Source organism: Chelonoidis abingdonii, chromosome 8 (assembly GCF_003597395.2).
Source record: "Chelonoidis abingdonii isolate Lonesome George chromosome 8, CheloAbing_2.0, whole genome shotgun sequence".
Lineage (NCBI taxonomy): Eukaryota > Metazoa > Chordata > Testudines > Testudinidae > Chelonoidis > Chelonoidis abingdonii.
The window spans coordinates 87,067,843-87,087,771 of NC_133776.1; the positions used below are offsets into that span (position 1 = coordinate 87,067,843).

Sequence of the window (19,929 nt, forward strand, 5' to 3'; positions counted from 1 at the left end):
AGTATCTGGGCTGCGAGAGGGGGGCAACATTTGGGATCTGGGGAGAAGGGGGTTCAGATGTATTGGCTGGGGGGGGCCTGCAGCTGGGCTCTGGGCAGGGAGGGGTTATGGGTGTCTGGCCCCCTGGCTGGACTCTGGGGGTGGGTACAAAGGGGGCAGAGAGACAGGAACGGGGTTGTCATAGGAGTTTCTTTAACTCTCTGCTTCTAGGGGGATTTTTGTGTGGGTCTGTATCGTTACAGACATACTTGCTGATGGGTATTTTGAAATAAATGACAAAAATAATTGAAACTGGCATGATTATGTAATGTTATTGTGACAAATAAAATTTGCAGACTTTAAAAATATTGTATGCAGAATTTTTAATTTTTTGGCACTGAATTTTTAACTTTTTAATGCAGAATGCCCCCAGGAGTAATGTATACTCACTGCTCTTCCGGCGGGGTTCTAGTGGGTTCTAATATGTAGAACTCTGTAAGTCCTACTATTTAAAGGGCTACCACTCTGTTCCTATAAACTACATGCGCCATTTATAAATGCTCTACATAATGTAGCTACAACATACAAATTAGGGTATTTCAGAGATACTGACCGAATATGGTAACCATGCCATGAATCCAATCCAGTTGTTACTAGAGCACTCATTTCCGGGTATAACATTACAGAAAGAGCCTAGAAATTCCTGACCAGGATTTTGAATCAACTAAAGAAGACAGGAATATCCACCCACCCAAAGAATCTAACCCAATTTTTAGAATGGACTAAGAGCATGCTAGAATAGGACTGTTAATGTTGTGTATTTGCTCATATAGCCCCTGATTTAGCTGAATATTTAATCATATGCTTAACTATAAATGTTTTGCTGCATCAGAGCTGGAGTATAGATATGTTCAACACAGATGTAAATATGGAGTCTTCATGCATTAAGAAACTCTGAGTAACTTGGCCTTACATTTAGGGATGTTGTTTTTCTAGCTTTTTATCTAGTAGTCACTTGAAGGCCTTGTATAAAGTGTCTCCTCCTTCATTTTTTAAAGAAAAATATAGTACTAATCAAATAAAACTCTATTTGGTTGGGTCTTTGTTTAATCAAAGGTGGCTACTATAAGAACACACATTTATTTAAGCTGTGAATATTATCACTGCTCAGGTGACATTCCCAAGTTCACTCAGCCAGTCACTGGCAGAGCCGGGATTAGGAGGTCAAGAGTTCCTGACCTGACTCCCAATCCTACACAGACCACTAGGCAAATCTGCCTCCCAATGACCCTGATTCTGGGCCATATTGCAGCCCCTTTATGCTGCTCCAGTGGCTATACCCATACTGATGAATTCCCCAGATGGCTTAGGACCCCTATCTGGCCACGCATGGCCGCCATAACTTAGAGCAGCCTCTGGGCTTTGGGCAGGCCCCCAAAATTCAGAGGGCACAGAGGTGGCAAAAAGCCACCTTTGCCTCTCATCTGGGCTTTGCCTGCTATCTTCTGCTGCTCAGGAGATGCAGCAAAAACTAGGGCTCAGTGAGACCCCTTCCATGTTCTGCTTTAACCTTTTTATAATGGCACATTCTGGCAGAGATGCGTTGAAGGGATAAGCTGACGTAAACCACTGACACATCCCCTATGGAACCGGGGAATATTTTGCAAACTAATAAGAAACACCATTTTTATGATGTGGTAGAATATGTTCTGTTTGTCACTAAAGAATGTCCAGAATCCCCACAAAACTCCCTTCCCTTAGCCTCCACTCTTTAAAAATTGCATCACTGTTGTAGCCATAAAACCAGTTAACAGAGTTTACCATGGAATAAACAAGAGAGAGCATCCTTGTTCTTTCTAGTCATATTTTCCCTTATGACTCATAATCAGCTCCTGCAAGCAGAAGTTAGACTGGAGGACAAAATTTTCTGAAGTTATCCTGAGCCTCCCCTCTGATGGTCACATCTTGGTACAGTCCAAAGAAATTTCAGGTTAAGAAACCAGGGACTGTTTGTTTGCAGTATTGATTTTGGAGATTTTGTTTGCCTGACAGCTCAGGAGCAGAGACTATATAAGCCAGGTAAGTGCCAATGTTAATAAAGCTAAAATGTGTTTAGTGGATTTGCTTGGTTTGTTACCAGAAACAAAACTCTCTTTATAGCAATGATAATCACTACTTTGATTTCACTTTGATATCCAGAGTAAGAAAATGCTGTACTTGTTATAACACAGTAAGATACATACTTTAGATAATCATGGCTGGGTTTGATACTGAACTCTGACTGAGGCTTTTGTAAATGGTATATTGTAAAAGCATGACTACCCAGGCACTTCTTCTATGATAACCAGTTTAATATGATATGGAGTCTGACTGTTCTACAGGTGTGACTTCCACACAGACACAAAAATCAGAGGGGCCAGTGTTGATAAACAATGTGATTACAATCTCACAGTTAAACCAGTTTCACAGGGGGTATGGAATTGCACCTTCTTTGGTTTCTTAAAAGTATAGTCAGTTCTTGTTGAAGACTTTTCTATTGCAATTCTCATGTGGGCATTTTAAATCTTTCTTTAAAAGAGATGTTGATAATATCTAGCAAGAAGTTGGTGCTTAGCATCATGGATAAGTGAGCATTCAAAATAATTTAACAAGAATACCACATATTCATGGACTCACATTCATTAATTGCCATGGTCATCATTAAAACTGAATAGAATGTGAGAGCAGGAATAAGAGTTTTTAGGAATTGTGAAGACAAAGTTGCCTGCTTTATTTTCAGGCAGAGAACATGTCTAGAAGGATTCCACCAACATTTCTATTGGCACACTTTCTCTTGTTTGTACACTTATTCTTAATGCTATCCTGGCTTGCACTAGTGTTAATTGCAAATATATCATCAAACATGCTCAATTATTTCCTTTCCAAATTAAGAGTGTTGTCTAAGGCTCTGACCCTGTGCTTCTGGAATTAATTTGAATAATAACTAACTGGTTTTATGACCATTGGATAAATCACTTAGGGGCAGCTTTTTAAAGGCATTTGGTACCTTAAAATTGAGATAGGCATCTAGGTATTTTTGAAAATCCCCTTAGGCACCTACTCCTATTTGGTGGTTTTGAAAATCCCATTAGGCAATTAAATGCCTTAAAATCTGGCCCTTAGCTACTTTGGCTCAGCTCCTCAAAGATATTTAGATACGTGAAGATTCAGAAAAGTGCCTAATGGAATTTTCAAAAGCACCAATGAGAGTCAGGCACCAAGGTACTCTTAAGTATTTGGACCTTCATGCTTCAATTTTCCCATCTGTAAAAAGAGAATTACTATGCTGATCTATTTAAAGAACAGGTCATTAGGAATAATTTGTTAGAGTTAGGTTCTATATAATGTGCAAGGCACCAAACTGGGTGTGGTTTGGGGCTACACAGCCTCAGAGAAAGCAGCAGGAGGCAAAAATACAAAGTATCTCAGCTGTATTTTTTTATGAGAAGAAATTAGCATGCTACACTCCTACTTTCTGAATACTTGAGAAGTAGGACAAGAAAAATGGTTGTATAATCTCCTTAAGACTCAAACTTTGGAAAATGTATGCCTAGAATATTTACTACTATATGTACATTCTGATGTAGCTTTAAATGGATAAAAGGTCATCAATGAATACACAAAACATGATCATAGGTGTACATATTCCTTTTAAGAAGGTACTCTATACCGGAGAACAGATGCAGCACATTTGCCTTAGAAGGGATACAATGGTAAGTGGATTCTGTGCATCAGCATGTGTACATGAAGAGCAGAAAATGTGCTGGTACTTTCCACTCCTCACCAATAAATGTAGCTTTGGTTCAAGCACCATCCTGTTTCTAAAATGTGCCTGACTTTTGATGAAATGTTAGACTTCTGTGCTAGTAATCTAGCTCTTCTGTGGAATCCAGCTCTTCTTGATCCTTCACAGATGAAGGGAAAAGCAGTTAACATATTTCCTAGGCAACTATGTGATGAGAAACTTTTCCTGTACAGGGCAACTGAGGGGAAGGGACTGGACAAATCTAGAAGTGTTTCTCTAGGTACATGTATTGTACTGACTCTGAGTGGCTTTGACTGAAAAAGTTCCATAATTGCTAACTCTTTATTTATTTTTTTTGGCAGGTGTGGAGTTTACTTGGCTTGCAGATTCAAAGTTTTGTTTTCTAACTGCCAGCCCTGAAAACTCAGTGTGGGCTCTGAGAGTTTGGCTGGCTTCTTTCTACCTTGTGCATCATCACCAGTAATAGAGATCCTTAGCTACACCTGAGAAAACCTATTGCCTTCAGCTCATGCCCTGAAGCACTTGAGTAACCTCCTTAGCATTAAGTGAGTTTACATATTTGTAACTGATGACATAACCCAGAGATAATAGGGTTGCACAGATGTAGCCTAGGGTCATTTTTGTACTTTCCTGCAATTCTATAGCACAGTTCATCTAGAAGGATCTCCAAATATTTGCCAGCTTTGTATATGGCTAGGTTGTGACTTCAGACACTGCCTGACCAAGAGATTGTGCATAAACTCCATCTCCCCAGGAGTAACCCTGGGAGGGCTTGTGCTTCCCTGGCACATGTGATTCAAATTTTCATCCCTGCTTTCACCTTGGGCCTAGAGATTAATTTACTGCTGGCCAGTTCCAGAAGTAAAGTACTACCCACTCCACAGCAACAAGTAGTGGCATAGAACTAAGGCTCCACCCATTCCCCATCTACTCGCTCCAGGGAGGGTATAAGCAGGCAAGCAGCCCTCTTTATTGCTGCAGACCTGAACCCCAGTTACGGTAGCCTGTGTAGGGACATAATAATACTTAGGAATTGCTTCACCCACCACTGAAAAATTCCCTCCTGCTACGTTCATTAAAAAAATTATTTAGACAGGGTGTATCACATCAACATAAACCAAGCTATAGGGTGCAATTCATTGTTGCAGAACTTCAGTGAAGCAGATGGAGTCACATCAAGGATGGACTTGGGCCAGGACGTTTCAGTTACCCTTCAAACTATAGTGTTCTTTGTAACATAAGCCTCCTCTCTCCTAGCTCCCAGTCCAGAGGCAGTGTAAGGGCAAATTAATAGGGCCAGAAAGGACCATTGTGATCACTTAGTCTGCCCACCTGTATAAGACAGGCCACAGATCTTTCCAAATAATTCCTTTTGAAATTATACATTATCATTGTGTGATCAAAAAGAAAAGCCTCATTAGAACATCATAATATAACTGTGGCAGAGCTGTTGCTAGCTTTCCAAGTGCCAGAAAATGCATGTGCTCATGTCCTCCTTCACACCGTAAGAATTAAATCTGGCTGCAAATGGAAACTTCACTAGAGTTTCTGACACCATCTACTAATAGCAGTTGTTGCTGTTTCCCTTGGTAATGGCCAGTCCCATCTGATTACCTCTGGCCTGATACTCCTGTCTGCTCAGTACCATCCCTCTCTTGTATTTCCCCAGTTGGTCTGACTATACAGATAAAGGACAAATATTCTCAGCAGAAAGTTTAAGGCAAGATACTGTAAGTAGTTTCCCCCTTTGTAGACATACAGCAAGAAGACTGCCATAACTGTACAAATAAAAATGCTTGGCATCTCTTGGTTTATTTGGTTACGCAGCCTTACATTCATGTGTCTTTCCCTTAGAATATTTCTTCAACTGAACTAAAAGCTAGTTTTGGATAGAGAAACCTTCACATGCTTAATAAAGTACCAAGCTATCTAATAGTTAAGTACATATTTTCTTTTCAATTTTCCTTTCTAACAGAATCGGTTACTGCCGGACAAGAGAAGGGCTAATGCTTCAGGTCAATTTAGCTACCAGCAGAACTCAGATCATGTAATATAACTTGGCAAGTCAGCAAACATATGAAAATGTTTCTCACTATAATGGTTTTGAGCGAAGTACAGATTTCACAACTGCTTTGAATTTAGCCAGGCTTTTAGTACAGATTTGAAAAACCATCATTTTATAAAGCCCTTAAATCTGAGCAAATAGGAACAAAGCATTATAAAATTCTTCTCCTTGTTTCCTGGAACCTCTTTACATTAGGAATCTTTCAGGGAAATAGTTCAGAGCTTGCAGTAATTTAAAGCTTCTGGCTGTAAAACTAGTTTGCTGGTCTAGTGGTTGTGAAGTGAGTTCTTGGCGTGCATGCTACCACGGAGAAATGCATGTTGACTAAAATACCAAAAGGGTATGTTTGATCTCAGTCAAATAGCTGGCTTTTTACTTTGCTGGCTTATTGCTTGTGAGAGTCTTTGTTTTTTTTAAACAGGAGTAGTCAAAGGAATAAAGAAAATTTTTTGGCACAAAATATCTAGCAGGCTACACAGCGTAGCTAAAAAGGGGGTGGGGAGTGGATGAAACAAACTGAAAATCTTGACTTGGGCTGTGAAAAATGACTGAACTCATTTAAAATCTGGGTGCACTGGCAGTCTGGTTACATTAGCCCAACTCCTTAAAAGCTCTGCAGCCCTGCACAGAAGCTGTTCAGATATCTATCCCGACCAGCTAAGCCCCCCCGCATCAGCCAGATGAGGGAAGTACATGGAGGTCATCTCAAAAAGCTTAATGGAGCATGGAATAGAAATTTTTGAGACAGGGATGTTGTCCTAAGTCTGTCTTCTGTGGGCTTCGCTACAGGATTCAGCTGGAAGAAGAGAGAGCTCTTATCCAAATCCATGCACAGTTGCAGAACAAATACAATATATATGTAGCTAAAAATTCTTCCTTTTTGTGTTGGCTTTTGTGTGAAAGCCTGTGTTTGTGAATTCTGTGTACAGAACTGTCTGTCTGGACGTATAATGAAATAAATGAATTTCCACTAAATCAGGCCCCTCTCTTTGAAGATAGATCCAGATTAGAAGGCAGCACTTGCTGCAGTGTCTCAGAGAGGTGTTGCCCTGAAGAATTGAAAAGCAACTTTGTGCTTGTTTTTGTGAAGGTGAGAACAGCCTTTGTAACTTCACTGTAACCTCACTCCTATAAAAAGATGATATGCTTGTAGAGAGCAAAACACACTAGTTGTGAATAGCTGTGCTTAAAAGACATCATTTAAAAATCACACTTCTTACTGAGTAGTCCCATGTAGGTTAGAATGTTTCAGAAACACCTATGATGACCCAAACTGACAGATTAGCAAAGAAATATTTTCTCCATTATTTTCAGTATGTTTCCTGTGTGCATTTGACAGCGCTCTGTGTATAGTAATTCTGACTGCTTTCCCTGCATGAACAGTTAGTGAGCTTTCTGTTTTTGCTTTTGTGGGTCTTCCACGCAGCACCAGGGCACAGAAACTTAAAAAAAAAAAGTTTTTGTAAAACTAAAACTCAGCAAGGGCACTCAGAGGGATAGTTCCTGAAACTGTTCTTAAATCTCCTTACACAGATTGGATCTCAGGTTCATGGCCCTTTAATTTTAGAACTACTGATAGTGCCAGGACTCTATTTGCAGCTATGCTGAATGTGATTTAGCTCTGTGCTCGCTCCAGCTGGGGAAGTGTGGCTAGTCATTGTAAGTAAAGATCAAATAATACTGTTCTCTTGCAGTTAAAATAAGGAAGGGGCTATGTGAGCTGGATCTTATCAGAAAGGAGAACTGCCTGGAGTACCTTCACTGTTTGTGCTAATAAATTTATTCCAGTCAAAATCTCCTAGAAAGGAACAGTTCAGAAAAAGTCTTCCAACCCGGATGTTAGTTCCTGAGAAGTCCTGAACATTCTCCATTCAAGTTGGTTTCAACAGGAGTTGTGGGTGCCCAGCACCGCCCTGAATAAGCTTTCAGGTTTGCTGCTTGATTGTGTTGTACTGGGCAGGGGAGTGAATGAGGCTTTATATTCCAGTGTCTGGAAGCTTAGCTTGGAGAGTCTAAAAAATGTAAAAGTAAAGAGTGCCACTGTAACTTGATAAAGTCAAAAGGGGGGATAGTTTTACTAGAGTCTATTGACTTGCTTTCTTTAGTTACTGCAGCCCAGCCTACATAGCAGTGTTGAGAAGGTTCTCAAATTGTTGTAATATATATTTTAGGACTACTCATTAGCAAGCATTACACAGGTGATGTTTCTCATCACATGGCAGCGTATTGAGCCCTAGTCCAAGGCACTCAGGAGAGGTTGCCTAGCCTTGCTGTAAGTCCAGTAAGTGCCAGCAGTGTAAGATGTAAATATTTGATAGTAGCTAACCAAGGGACTAGGGGGTACACTGTTGAAACAGCATCCTTCGGCCCATGGCAATATCATCTATTTCCTGCCTCCCTCCGTCACTGTAGTATCTGACCACCTCCTTATCTTTAATATAGTTATCCTCACAACACAATGCCCCTGTAAGGTAGGAAAGTACAGCTAGGGAACATACTCTCAAAGGTGGATGTTTTACCCTCACTGAAGTAGCAGAAATCAGTTGGAGCCAGGTTTCTAAATACCTTTAGGATCTGGGTCTAAATGACTTGCCCAGGGCATCTGTAGCAGAGCAGAGAATTGAATGAGTGACTCCCAAATCTCAGGCTTGCAGCCTAACTCCTGGGCTATTCTTCCTTACTAGTATGCCTAATAACTAGCAAAACTGACTCCTTCCAACACAGCTGCCCTGGAGACCCAGCTAGCTAGGCAGATATTGGTTAGATTATGTTCTCTATTGTAGGGCTGCCTTTATACACTGCTGCAATATAAGGGGGGGATTTTAATCCTGAAAGGATTGGAATTCCCATCCAGCACAGCACACCAAGATGGGGGATGGGTAAAGTCACTAAAAACCTAGCTCTGTGAATTATGCAATGACAAGTTGGAACCCTTATCCCCCTGGAACAATTTTAAAAACAAGCATATCTTGCAAATAGACTTGTAGTTTGGGATCTTAGTCAGCCAGTGGAGACTTTTTAATGAGAGAATATCAATGAGTGTTATCATGAGGTAATAATCTGTATTCCATTCAAATTAGAGTAATTAATTTTTCTCAGCTCTTGCTCTTTTTTTTTTTAATTGGTGAAGTATTCTGCACTTGACTTTGAAGCAGGCGGGGGTTGAGGGGAAGAAGCAAATCTACTTAATATTCCTTGTCTTTGGAGACCAGCTGCCAAGCAGGATATCTCCTTTCAGAATCATTAATGAGAAAAGAATTGCCCTTAAGAAAAGGGAAACTCTTTAGAATGATACGGTAGTACTGAGCTGTTTCGCCCCTGAACAGCCAATTTTCATACTGTTGAGTTCAAAGGCTGTTTGTATTGACGTAAGGAAATATCTTCCTCTTTGAATTACATAAGTGGTAAAAGGCCTAATCCTAAAAGGATTTGAAATATGCCCATTGGGGAAAATCCTGACCACACTGAAGTCAAAGTCTTTATACTTGGGCAAAACTCCATTTGTTGTCAATGGGAGCTTTGCCTGAGTAAAGACCGAGAACTTACTAAGCAGGCACTTCAGGATTTAGCCCAAGAGAGCTAGAAATGGAAAAGAAATACAGGATCATGGTCTATCACTTTTCTAGTGTAGGGTACTCCCCCCGTCTCTGCTGTGCCTTTCGGCATACACTAACTAACATCAATACAGATCAGAGATTTTGGCTCTAAAGGAAAATTTGCCATGCTTAGTTACAGCTTTGGGTCAAATTCTGGCTTCAGTCCGTGTGCAAATAAATGCAACAATGGAGGATGCACATCTGATATCAGATTGCTCCTTCCACTCCAGTGGGTGAAGGGGCTAACACCTAAAGAAGATCATTCTGATACTTTGATTAGACCTGGGTGAACTTTTTCAGATGGAAATTTTGTTCACTGAAAAATGCATATTTGAGACAATAAACACATCTTGCAAATTTTTATCAATTCACTGAATGGTTTCAGCTGGGGGAGGGGGAAGAAAAATTCCAAAAAGGTCAAAATATTTTTTTAATTCAAAATATTTATTCAAGTAAAACTTTTGCTTTGATTTTATTTTTAAAAATCATAAAATGGTAAGAAAACCTTAAATGAAACTAAATGTTTCAAGTCAAGCAGAACGTTTTGTTCAACCTGAAATGAAACTTTTTTGGCTTTTGCATTTTTGCCCCATAACCAACCAATCAGTTATTTGCATAACTCTCACTGTAATTGCATGCCCAGTTGCATGTTATTGCTCCCTCTGCTCAACAAGGATGTTTTACACACACGGTGTCCTCTACTTCAGTGACAGTCTTTTTATTATTGCAGATCATTTCAGGGAAAGAGGAGGATGTGGCCCTGAAAATATGAGGGAAAGAAGAGGCAAGGATTCACCATACAAGACATTCCAAGCAGAGTGTCTTTGTTATCCACCTGTCCCTGTAGAAAATGGAGCTGTGCAAAATGTTATAAAAGCCATAGACAATCCTGAATAATTTCTGCTAATAATTCCTAGTTTATAGCATGTTTACTGCAAGTATAATACTTGGCGGTGTGATTGGTTGCCTAAATCACATGGCATGTTTGTATTACCTGATTGCATAGTCATAACTCTTAGAATCAATGCAAACACAGAAAGCAAGTTTCCTATTCACTTTCCACCAGGATTCTCAAATACCTGCTGCTTCTGTGAACATTGCTGTCAGGAAAATCAATTCACTAAAATATCTGGAAAAAGCAAAACCAGCCAAAGCATATTCCTTTAAAAATTCAAATAGCTTCTTGTGGAAATTGTGTTGTAGTCTTCACTGTTCATGCATAGAAGTGGTGACAATTAGCGGGCCCCGTTTTCTACTTAGCTGTTGGAGAGAGGAGGGGTGATTATGAACACACTCTGCTTGGAATGGTCTTGTATGGTCACTTTCCAGGATTATCTGGTTTTCTTTTATTTAATCATCTCCCTGCCACTGTGGTGGCTTGGTCCCTCCTAGTCCCTCCCTGTAGCATATCATAATGTAGTCTCTTGTATGCTGTAATATTTTGGTTTCATTTCAGTTGCTGGGGTTAAGGTGTGGGTGCTCGATGGTGTTTAGAGCCCTGTGATATACAGGAGGTCAGAATAGATGATCTGGTGGTCTCTTCTGGCCTTAAAATCTATGACTCTGAATCCCACCAGATGGAAAGGAGACAAAAACCTTCCCAGGTACTCTAGCTTGGGAGCACACACCCACTCTGTTCAGAGTTTACCTGCCAAGAATCCTAGAGCCATAAGCAAATAAGGAAGTGCTATGCACCGGCTCTGTCCAGAATCATCTTTATTATTCTTCCTGATGAGATGCATCCTCAGAGTTCTCTCCAACTCAAAAATTAGGGCCTTTGTAATAGCCGAAAAGGTAAATCCTTTTGAGACTTCATGATCTAATTCCAGCCTAATCTAATTTGTAATCCACCTTTTATCTGACAGCAGTCTATCATTTTGCCTAGAACTACTGTTTTGTTTTAAGAGCATGCTGAGGGTGAAATCCAAATTTACACAGATTATTAATCTTAATCTAGGCTGGACAAAGGACTATGTTTTCATCGGTGAAATCTTTCAAAGATCAGAAGTATCATGAACTCAAGCAGCAGTGCATCAAACAAGGACGACTCTTTGAAGATCCTGAGTTTCCAGCATCGGACGAATCCCTTTTCTACAACAGGTACCCCCCTGGAAGAGTGGAATGGAAGCGGCCAAAGGTAATTTACACCATTCGTGATGAATAGAGCCAGTTTGTGCTGTTCATCTGCAAGGTTAACAGAATCCTTTTAATTCCTATTCACCCTTCAGAAATAAAATATAATTTACAAAACAATTCTTCTCCTCCCTGTCCCACAAAGCCCCTTCCCCCACCATTTATTTCATACAATTGTAAGGTAGAGACAACAGACTTGCTGTGTCAAATTGCTGTCCAGACTACAATAATGCCTTAATACAGAAAGACACAATGTGAATTAAATGCTGTGCATGACTAATTGTGTTTTTTACTATTGATAACTCTCTAATATAAAACCAGAAATATGAGGTGACTATAATCTTAGTTCCATTTAAATCAGTATTCTCTGAATTCACTGAAAAAACTCTATCTGTAACAGATCACTCAATACAGTAATATGTTCTTAGAGTAAAATATTCATTACCTTGGTCAGTCTGCAGAGAAGTCCCTTTTTGGCCTACTGTGCTGACAGAAGTAGTACAATAATGTGACAGAGCTGGTTAATTATGGTTTCAATTTGTAATGTATTGAAAATGTTATCAAAATTACAAGTTTAAGGTGTTTTCTGGTCCTCCTTTCAGGCTAGGGGGCTCTGTAGGGAATTGTGCAATCTGAGTTTTGAGAATTCAGTCTGGAAAGACCCAGCCTACAGGAAGGTGGCACGATTTGTGCCTCTCTGCCTTGGGGACTAGCCTGCTTTGTCTCTTTCTGGTTTTGATTCTTGTGTGTGAGGTTCTGGATTTTAAAAAGAAAGTAGTGTTATGTTGCAACTTTCCAGCAAGAGTATTTTATATAACATATCTGTTTATGCACCACTAACATAACACACTTCCTTATCTGTTGCTTCTGGAATCCCTATATAGAAAAATAGAAATTGCCATATAGCATTCAATTCTGTATCTGTTTTTATACATTATTCATCACCACAGTAGCTGTCTTCCAGTAGTGCATTAGAATCATAGAATATCAGGGTTGGAAGGGACCTCAGGCGGTCATCTAGTTCAACCCCCTTTCCAAAGCAGGACTGTAGTGGGGCGGACTGCCCCACTTCCTGGGAGGATGGGCTGTGGCAGGCCAGGGAGCCTGCGCAGCCCGGGAGTCAATCAGAAAAGGGCTTATGGGGAGCCATCAGGGCCCAGATTGGAGGGAACCAATCAGGGCCAGGCTCACTGATATATAAAGACTGCCCAGAGCAGGTGCAGTCAGTCTGTCCCAGGCCTTTGACAGGGGAAGGTCAGTCTCCAAGGGGGAGACTAGCATCGTGGACAGCACAGTGCTGGGCAGGCTCAGGGAGGCTAGAAGGCTCTAGCCCATAGCCATCAGGCTGCAGGCCCTGAAGGGAAGGGCCTAGCGGGTGCAAGGGGCTGTAGGGAAAGCGGCCCAGGGGAACAAATAGAAGAGGGGAAAGAAAGAGGACAGCAAAGCTGACGCCAGAGGGTCCCTGGGCTGGGACCCTTCCTTCCTCCTTGCAGTACATCCAGCCATTAGCCATAGGGAGCGGCCATTATAGACTACGCCCAATCTCTGACAAGAGGGATTAGACTTTGGGGTGTGTGGTTGCATATGGTGACTGGAATGTCGGACTGCTGATCATCGTTCCCTGGAAGGGGGCCCAGATGGACTAAGGGACACTGTCGGAGGGCAGTGGCCTCGAAGAGGACACCGCCAAGCAGGGAGCAACGCGGGTCCAGCGACAGCAGCGGAGAGCAGGGGGCAGAACAACGGACGGGACACCACCAGGAGGGGGAGCTCCACAGGAATCGAGCTAATTCCTGAAATCACCAACAGGAGGCGCCGCGAGTGGTGAGTCCCAACCCATTTACAAGGACCAATCATCAACTAAATCATCCTAGCCAGGGCTTTTTCAAGCCTGACTTTAAAAACCTCTAAGGAAGGAGATTCCACCACCTCCCTAGATAATAGATTCCAGTGCTTCACCACTCTGAGTGAAAAAGTTTTTCCTAATATCCAACCTAAACCTCCCCCACTGCAAATTGAGACCATTACTCCTTGTTCTGTCACCTGATACCACTGAGAAGAGTCTAGATCCATCCTCTTTGGAACCTTCTTTCAAGTAGTTGAAAGCAGCTATCAAATCCCCCCCTTTCATTCTTCTCTTCTGCATACTAAACAATCCCAGTTCCCTCAGCCTCTCCTCATAAGTCATGTGCTCCAGCCCCCTAATCATTTTTGTTGCCCTCCACTGGACTGTTTCCAATTTTTCCACATCCTTCTTGTAGTGTGGGGTCCAAAACTGGACACAGTACTCCAGATGAGGCCTCATCAATGCCAAATAGAGGGAAATGATCACATCCCTTGATCTGCTAGCAATGCTCCTACTTATACAGCCCAAAATGCCATTGGCCTTCTTGGCAACAAGGGCACACTGTTGACTCATATCCAGTTTCTCATTTACAGTAGTCCCTAGGTCCTTTTCTGCAGAACTGCTGCCTAGCCACTCGGTCCCTAGTCTGTAGCAATGCATGGGATTTTTCCATCCTAAGTGCAGGACTCTGCACTTGTCCTTGTTGAACCTCATCACATTTCATTCAGCCCAATCCTCTAATTTGTCTAGGTCCTCTATATCCTATCTCTATCTTCTAGCGTATCTACCATTCCTCCTAGTTTAGTGTCATCTGCAAACTTGCTGAGGGTGAAGTCCATGCCATCCTCTAGATCATTAATGATGATATTGAACAAAACCAGCCCCAGGTCTGACCCTTGGGGCACTCCGCTTGATACCAGCTGCCAACTAGACATGGAGCCATTGATCACTACCCATTGGGCCTGACTATCTAGCCAGCTCTCTGTCCACCTTATAGTCCATTCATCCAGCCCATACTACTTTAACTTGCTGGCAAGGATACTCTGAGATACTGTATCAAAGGCTTTGCTAAAGTCAAAGAATAACACGTCCACTGCTTTCCCCTCATCTACAGAGCCAGTTATCTCATCATAGAAGGCAATTAGGTTAGCCAGGCATCATTTGCCCTTGGTAAATCCATGCTGACTGTTCCTGATCACTTTCCTCTCCTCTAAGTGCTTCAGAATTGATTTCTTGAGGACCTGCTCCATGATGGAAGCAGCGGCCAGTACATCCCTTGGCCTGCGCCACTTCCAGCAGCTCCCATTGGCCTGGAGCAGCGAACCACAGCCACTAGGAGCCACAGTCAGTCAAACCTGCAGACACGGCAGGTAAACAAACTGGCCCAGTCCGCCAGGGGCTTTCCCCTCACAAGCAGTGGAACAAGTTTGGGAACCACGGATCTACAAGCAACCAAAGCCTAGCCCCAGATATACACTGCTGTTCCAGTGGCTTCTCCAATAGGACATAGGAGGCTCACTGTAGGGCTCACACTACTTAAAGGGATATTACTCTACAGAAAGGTGCCTGAGAAATTGCAAGGAATCATCTCCATAATGGAACAGAATGGGTCTGATGTGAAATGAAATGGAAAGGAAGGAGGCTGCAATACTGGAATAGAGGGGGTGCTGTCTTCAAAAGGGGCTTGTGGAGTCTTCCCTCTCCTCTGAGCCCTCTGAAGTTGGGTGTGAAAATGTCAGCAGGCCATTTTCTCATCCCTCCTTCTGATGCATGTCTCAGGCTCAGCTCTATCAGGTCCCTGGAAAAAATATTAGCACACGTGTTTGTGTTTTTGTTTGTTTTTTTCTTTACTGATTTATGGAGACCGGGACAACATCCTGGCTGCACTGAGGTTGATAGAAGCTTTACCATGGATTTCCATAGGGATGGGACTTCACTTGAGACTTAGATGTTTTAAAAGGGTGACTGTTGCCTGACGGGTTGCAAATAACACAGAAAAAATAATGAAGTCCTTGTGGCACCTTGGAGACTAACAAATTTATTTGGGCATAAGCTTGCGTGGGCTCGAACCCACTTCATCAGATGCATGGAATGAAAAATGCAGTAAGAAGAATATATATTATAGCACATTATTTTACTGTATAACATAGCATATTGTATTACTATATTTTTCACTCCATGCATCTGAAGTGGGTTTTAGCTCACAAGAGCTTATGCCCAAATAAAAAGTGTTAGTCTCTAAGGTGCCACAAGGATCCCTTGTTACTTTAGCTGGTGCAGACTAACATGGCTACCACTCTGAAACCAATTAACACAGAGACATTTGTACTGGTGACTGCTCCTGGGCTATTTTATTAGTATCTGCCTTAATAATAATAATCTGCCTTAATGGGAACCAAATGTCACATTGTTCTTTTCTAGCTGACGCTGACATGCTGTGGTTTGAGTTGCTGATATTATTTTATTGGAGTCTGTTAGTCAGTTTGCAGTGGGGGTTATGGGTTGTTAATTTTGCATTCCTGAAACTATTCAGAGTAGGACATGAGCAAATAATTCAGAGGGATTTAAAATAATTTTCAACTCTGCTAAACCATATGGCTTTCCAATGGAAAATGTAATTGGGTTATATTTGGATAGATGTGGGGAAACTGTAGTTGGATCCATAATGTGTTTTCATCCTTAAGTACAATGAGTTTGGTGGCCTCACTATTATACACAGCCTCAATTTTTGGACTAGCAGATAATCTGCATGCAGCAGAAATTTAGGCAGCTTTCTGTAAACACCTGAATTGCCTCCTACCCAGACAGTGTGTGTCCTATTCTCCCACACATTTAAGACGGGGGTTTGGTATCCTACAGGAAAAGGAAAGGCAGGTGGGACCAGTTCTAGCTTGCACTGTTCTGATCTGTATAGATTTAGGTTTTTTTCCATAGTGCTGTTAATTGCACAAGCACAAAAATAGAAACCTAAAAGTTTAGTGAGCAGAGCATGTTTTCCAATTAAAAGATTAGATTGTGCACAGGGAAAGTGAAAAGCAATTTTATTATGCAAATAGCAATCCAAGTTTTAGAAAAATGCAGAGGTTGCAAGGATTCATTCAGTGTTCTCCTGTTTATTGGGGGTTTCCCCTCTTCTCTGAAAAGGAGAGAAGGGAAATGCGATGAAAGCACTCACGGAAATACAAAGAAACCAATTAACACAAAGAGGACAGTGTTTCAGAGTAGAGAGATGAGAACTGAATCATTCTGTTCCCATTCTGAGGTGAACAAAAGATCTGGTAATGATCCAGGGGAAGGCTTTGTGCTGCACTTCATAGGGGGCACAGCGTGGGAGTTGGGAGTCCAGACAAAGGTGCTTTAAGCCACCTTTTGGGCTGGCCTATGGGCCACTGTATGGCTGCTCCTGAGCAGAGACTAGCGGAAACACATTGTGCCTCTTCAGCCTTTACAACGGCGGGCAGGGGAGGAAGGAACTGCACAGGCAGGCAGTGTAGGTCTGCTGTTCCTATGCTGCGTCTGCACTGGAGGAATTCCTCAAGGGGCCTGTTTCTATCCACTGCAGCAGAGGACAGAATCTGCCTTCCACTAGCTAGCAGAGGTACCAATAGCAGTGAAAGTGCATCAGCAGAGGCTTCAGCATGGCTGTATGAGCCTGCCTGGCACACTGGGTAATTACTCAGGTGGCTACCTGCACTGAAGTCTGTACTGCTGCGGCTTCCCTGCTGTCAGTACGTGAACCAGCTAGATTAAAGCTAGCTCAGGTATGTCTGCATGTGCTCTTAAACCCCTTGATTGCAACACAGAGAGACCATTAGCAAGATACATGGGCCTGCAGCCTGAGCACAGGACAGGGAGCTAGGAACACCTGACTTCTGAACCTGGCTTTGACACTGACTTTCTCCATGGCCTTGGGCAAATCACTTCAACTCCCTGCTTCAGTTTCCCCATCCATAAAACATGGCTGCTAACACCTCCATCCCAGGGATATTGTAAGGCTGAATATGCCAACATTTGTACAGTGCTTTGGCTGTGAAAAGAGCCATGTACGTTCTAAGTATTAATAGCTTTACTTTCAAGTCCTGTCTCTGTTTAGACCTTTGCTGAGGAATGGTGAGAACATGACTGCCAGTCTGGTGTTCTATTTTTAGCACACATTAATGCTAACCCCTTGCTTAATCCCTAAAACACTGGCATTTTCCAAGCAAAATTAATGCTAAGGAGGCCGTGTCTATGGAGATATCTCTGCAGAGGTTTTGCTCTGATCTGCTAAAAATAGGGCTTCTATTGTGACGTTTTTCCCCATCACTTTCTTCCTCACATCAGCACCTGCGAGATTAGTGTGTATGCTGTTTGTAAAACCCTGTCAGATTAGCAGCAGTACCAGGGTATCCTGATAGCCAATATGGTCTTCTTTTCTTTTGTGTCCCAAGGGACGTTTTAAAAAACAGATTAATGGCAATGTGTTATACCTGAGGATTAAGAATTTGATAAGACGAAAGGCACCATGTATCGCATTGCAATCCTCTGGTGATGGCTGGAATTCACAGCGGCATACTCTCAAAGAGAGAGAATTGGGGTTTCTATACAAATGTTCCCCAGCCAATCAGCTATCTAAGGCCAAAAGGGCAAGTCTCTTCAATGCACTGTGCATGGGGTTTTTGCACTACTTGCGTGCAAAAGTGGCACTATTATCAGTGCAGCTCCATTGGCAGCATGAACCAGAGGTTCTGGGTTCAAACTGTGCACAGGAGTTCAGACTCACAGACTTTAAGGCCAGAAGGGGCCATTATGATCATCTAGTCTGACCTCCTGCACATTGCAGGCCACAGAACCTCTCCCACTCCTGAAATAGATCCCTAACCTTTGGCTGAGTTACTGAAGTCTTCAAATCATGGTTTAAAGACTTTAAATTACAGAGAATTCACCATTTACACTGGTTTTAATCCTGCAAGTGACCCATGCCCCATGTTGCAGAGGAAGGCAAACCCCCCCTCCCCAGGGTCTCTGCCAGTCTGACCTGGGGGAAAATTCCTTCCCAACCCCAGATATGGCAATCTGTTAGACCCTGAGCATGTGGGCAAGACCCACAAGCGTCTTAATAGGCAGCAGGTTTAAAACAAACAAAAGAGAGTGTTTTTTTCACACAATGTACAGTCAACCGGTGGAACTCCTTGCCAGAGGATGTTTTGAAGGCCAAGACTATAACAGGGTTTAAAAAAGAACTAGATAAATTCATGGAGGATAGATCCATCAATAGCTATTAGTCAGGAAGGGCAGGGATACTGTCCCTAGCCTCTGTTTGCCAGAAGCTGGGAATGGACAACAGGGAATGGATCACTTGATGATTACCAGTTCTATTCATTCCCTCTGGGGCACCTGGCATTGGCCACTGTCAGAAGACAGGATACTGAGCTAGATGGATCTTTGGTCTGACCCAGTATGTCTGTTCTTATGTTAAGGCAGATACCTGGGAAATAATTCTCTGTAGTAACTCAGAGCTTTTCCTATCTAGTGTCCCAACCGTTGCTCATGCTGTAGTGCAGTATGTGGTTGGTAGCGGGCAGCCACTGCACAAGAAAGGTCTAAATCTACTTGGAGTATCTAGCTCCTTGTTTTCTACAGCAGGCAGCCCAGAGGATTCAGGGGGCCTGGGGCAAAGCAATTTCGGGGGCCCCTTCCATAAAAAAATTGCAATACTATATTCTCGTGGGGGCCCCTATGGGTCCTAGGGCAAATTGCCCCACTTGCTCCCCTCCACGGGCAGACCTGGGAAAAATAAACATTCCCCATCTCAGCACAAACCCAGTTTTGAGAGAACTTCTTTACAAGGTATCACTGGTTCTCAGCATCAGCTAGCGCTAAAAGGCATGAAAGCTCATTGAAAGGGTTGGACAAATATTTTCCAGCAGAGAGAGAATCCCTCGAGCCCTCAGGGAATGTCAGGGGAGGGCGGGGTGCTCCATGGGTAAGGTGTGGGAAGAATAGCTCTTCTCATGGAATCCTTCCTCCAGATGGTAATTTAAAATGAAGCCTACCCTCCCTGACAATGATCCCTTATGGCACTAGAAACCAAATATTGACTTATGATTTGGCATTTGAAGAAGTGAAAAGGGATGGTAACCCTATATGGAAAACGCTAACCAGCTTGGCTCTTCTGCAAGCCTCAAACGGCTGAATAATAGGCTTTGGGAGGCACAGACTTCCTAACACCCCTAATCCAACCCCACCACATTTGCTGCCCTTCCCCGACGCCCCACTCAGAATCCCAGACCACATCCTACTCCTTGTCCCCAGAGACATCACCCAACCACCACCGGGACCCACTCTGCCCCTGGCCCCGTGACTGCCCCGACCATCTATTCACCCCCCACCCTACTGAGGTCGCGACATTACCCCCTGAACGCCCACAATCCAACCACCCCCCCTCGTCCCTGTCCCTGGACTGCCCCCAACCTCTGCCGCCCTCCCTGATGGCTCCCAAAGACTCCCTGCCCCCGCAATCACT

The 19,929-nt window shown here is 42.7% G+C and overlaps 1 protein-coding gene across 1 annotated transcript in view; it reads left to right on the top strand.

Moving 5' to 3' along the window:
- Positions 1–1,885: 1,885 nt before the first annotated feature.
- Positions 1,886–19,929, top strand: part of CAPN6 (calpain 6) — an 85,288-nt gene continuing 67,244 nt past the window's right edge. The window contains 2 exon segments of the mRNA XM_075068814.1: positions 1,886–2,058; positions 11,403–11,582. Coding sequence (XP_074924915.1) covers positions 11,418–11,582 — 165 coding nt within the window. The 5' untranslated portion in view covers positions 1,886–2,058; positions 11,403–11,417.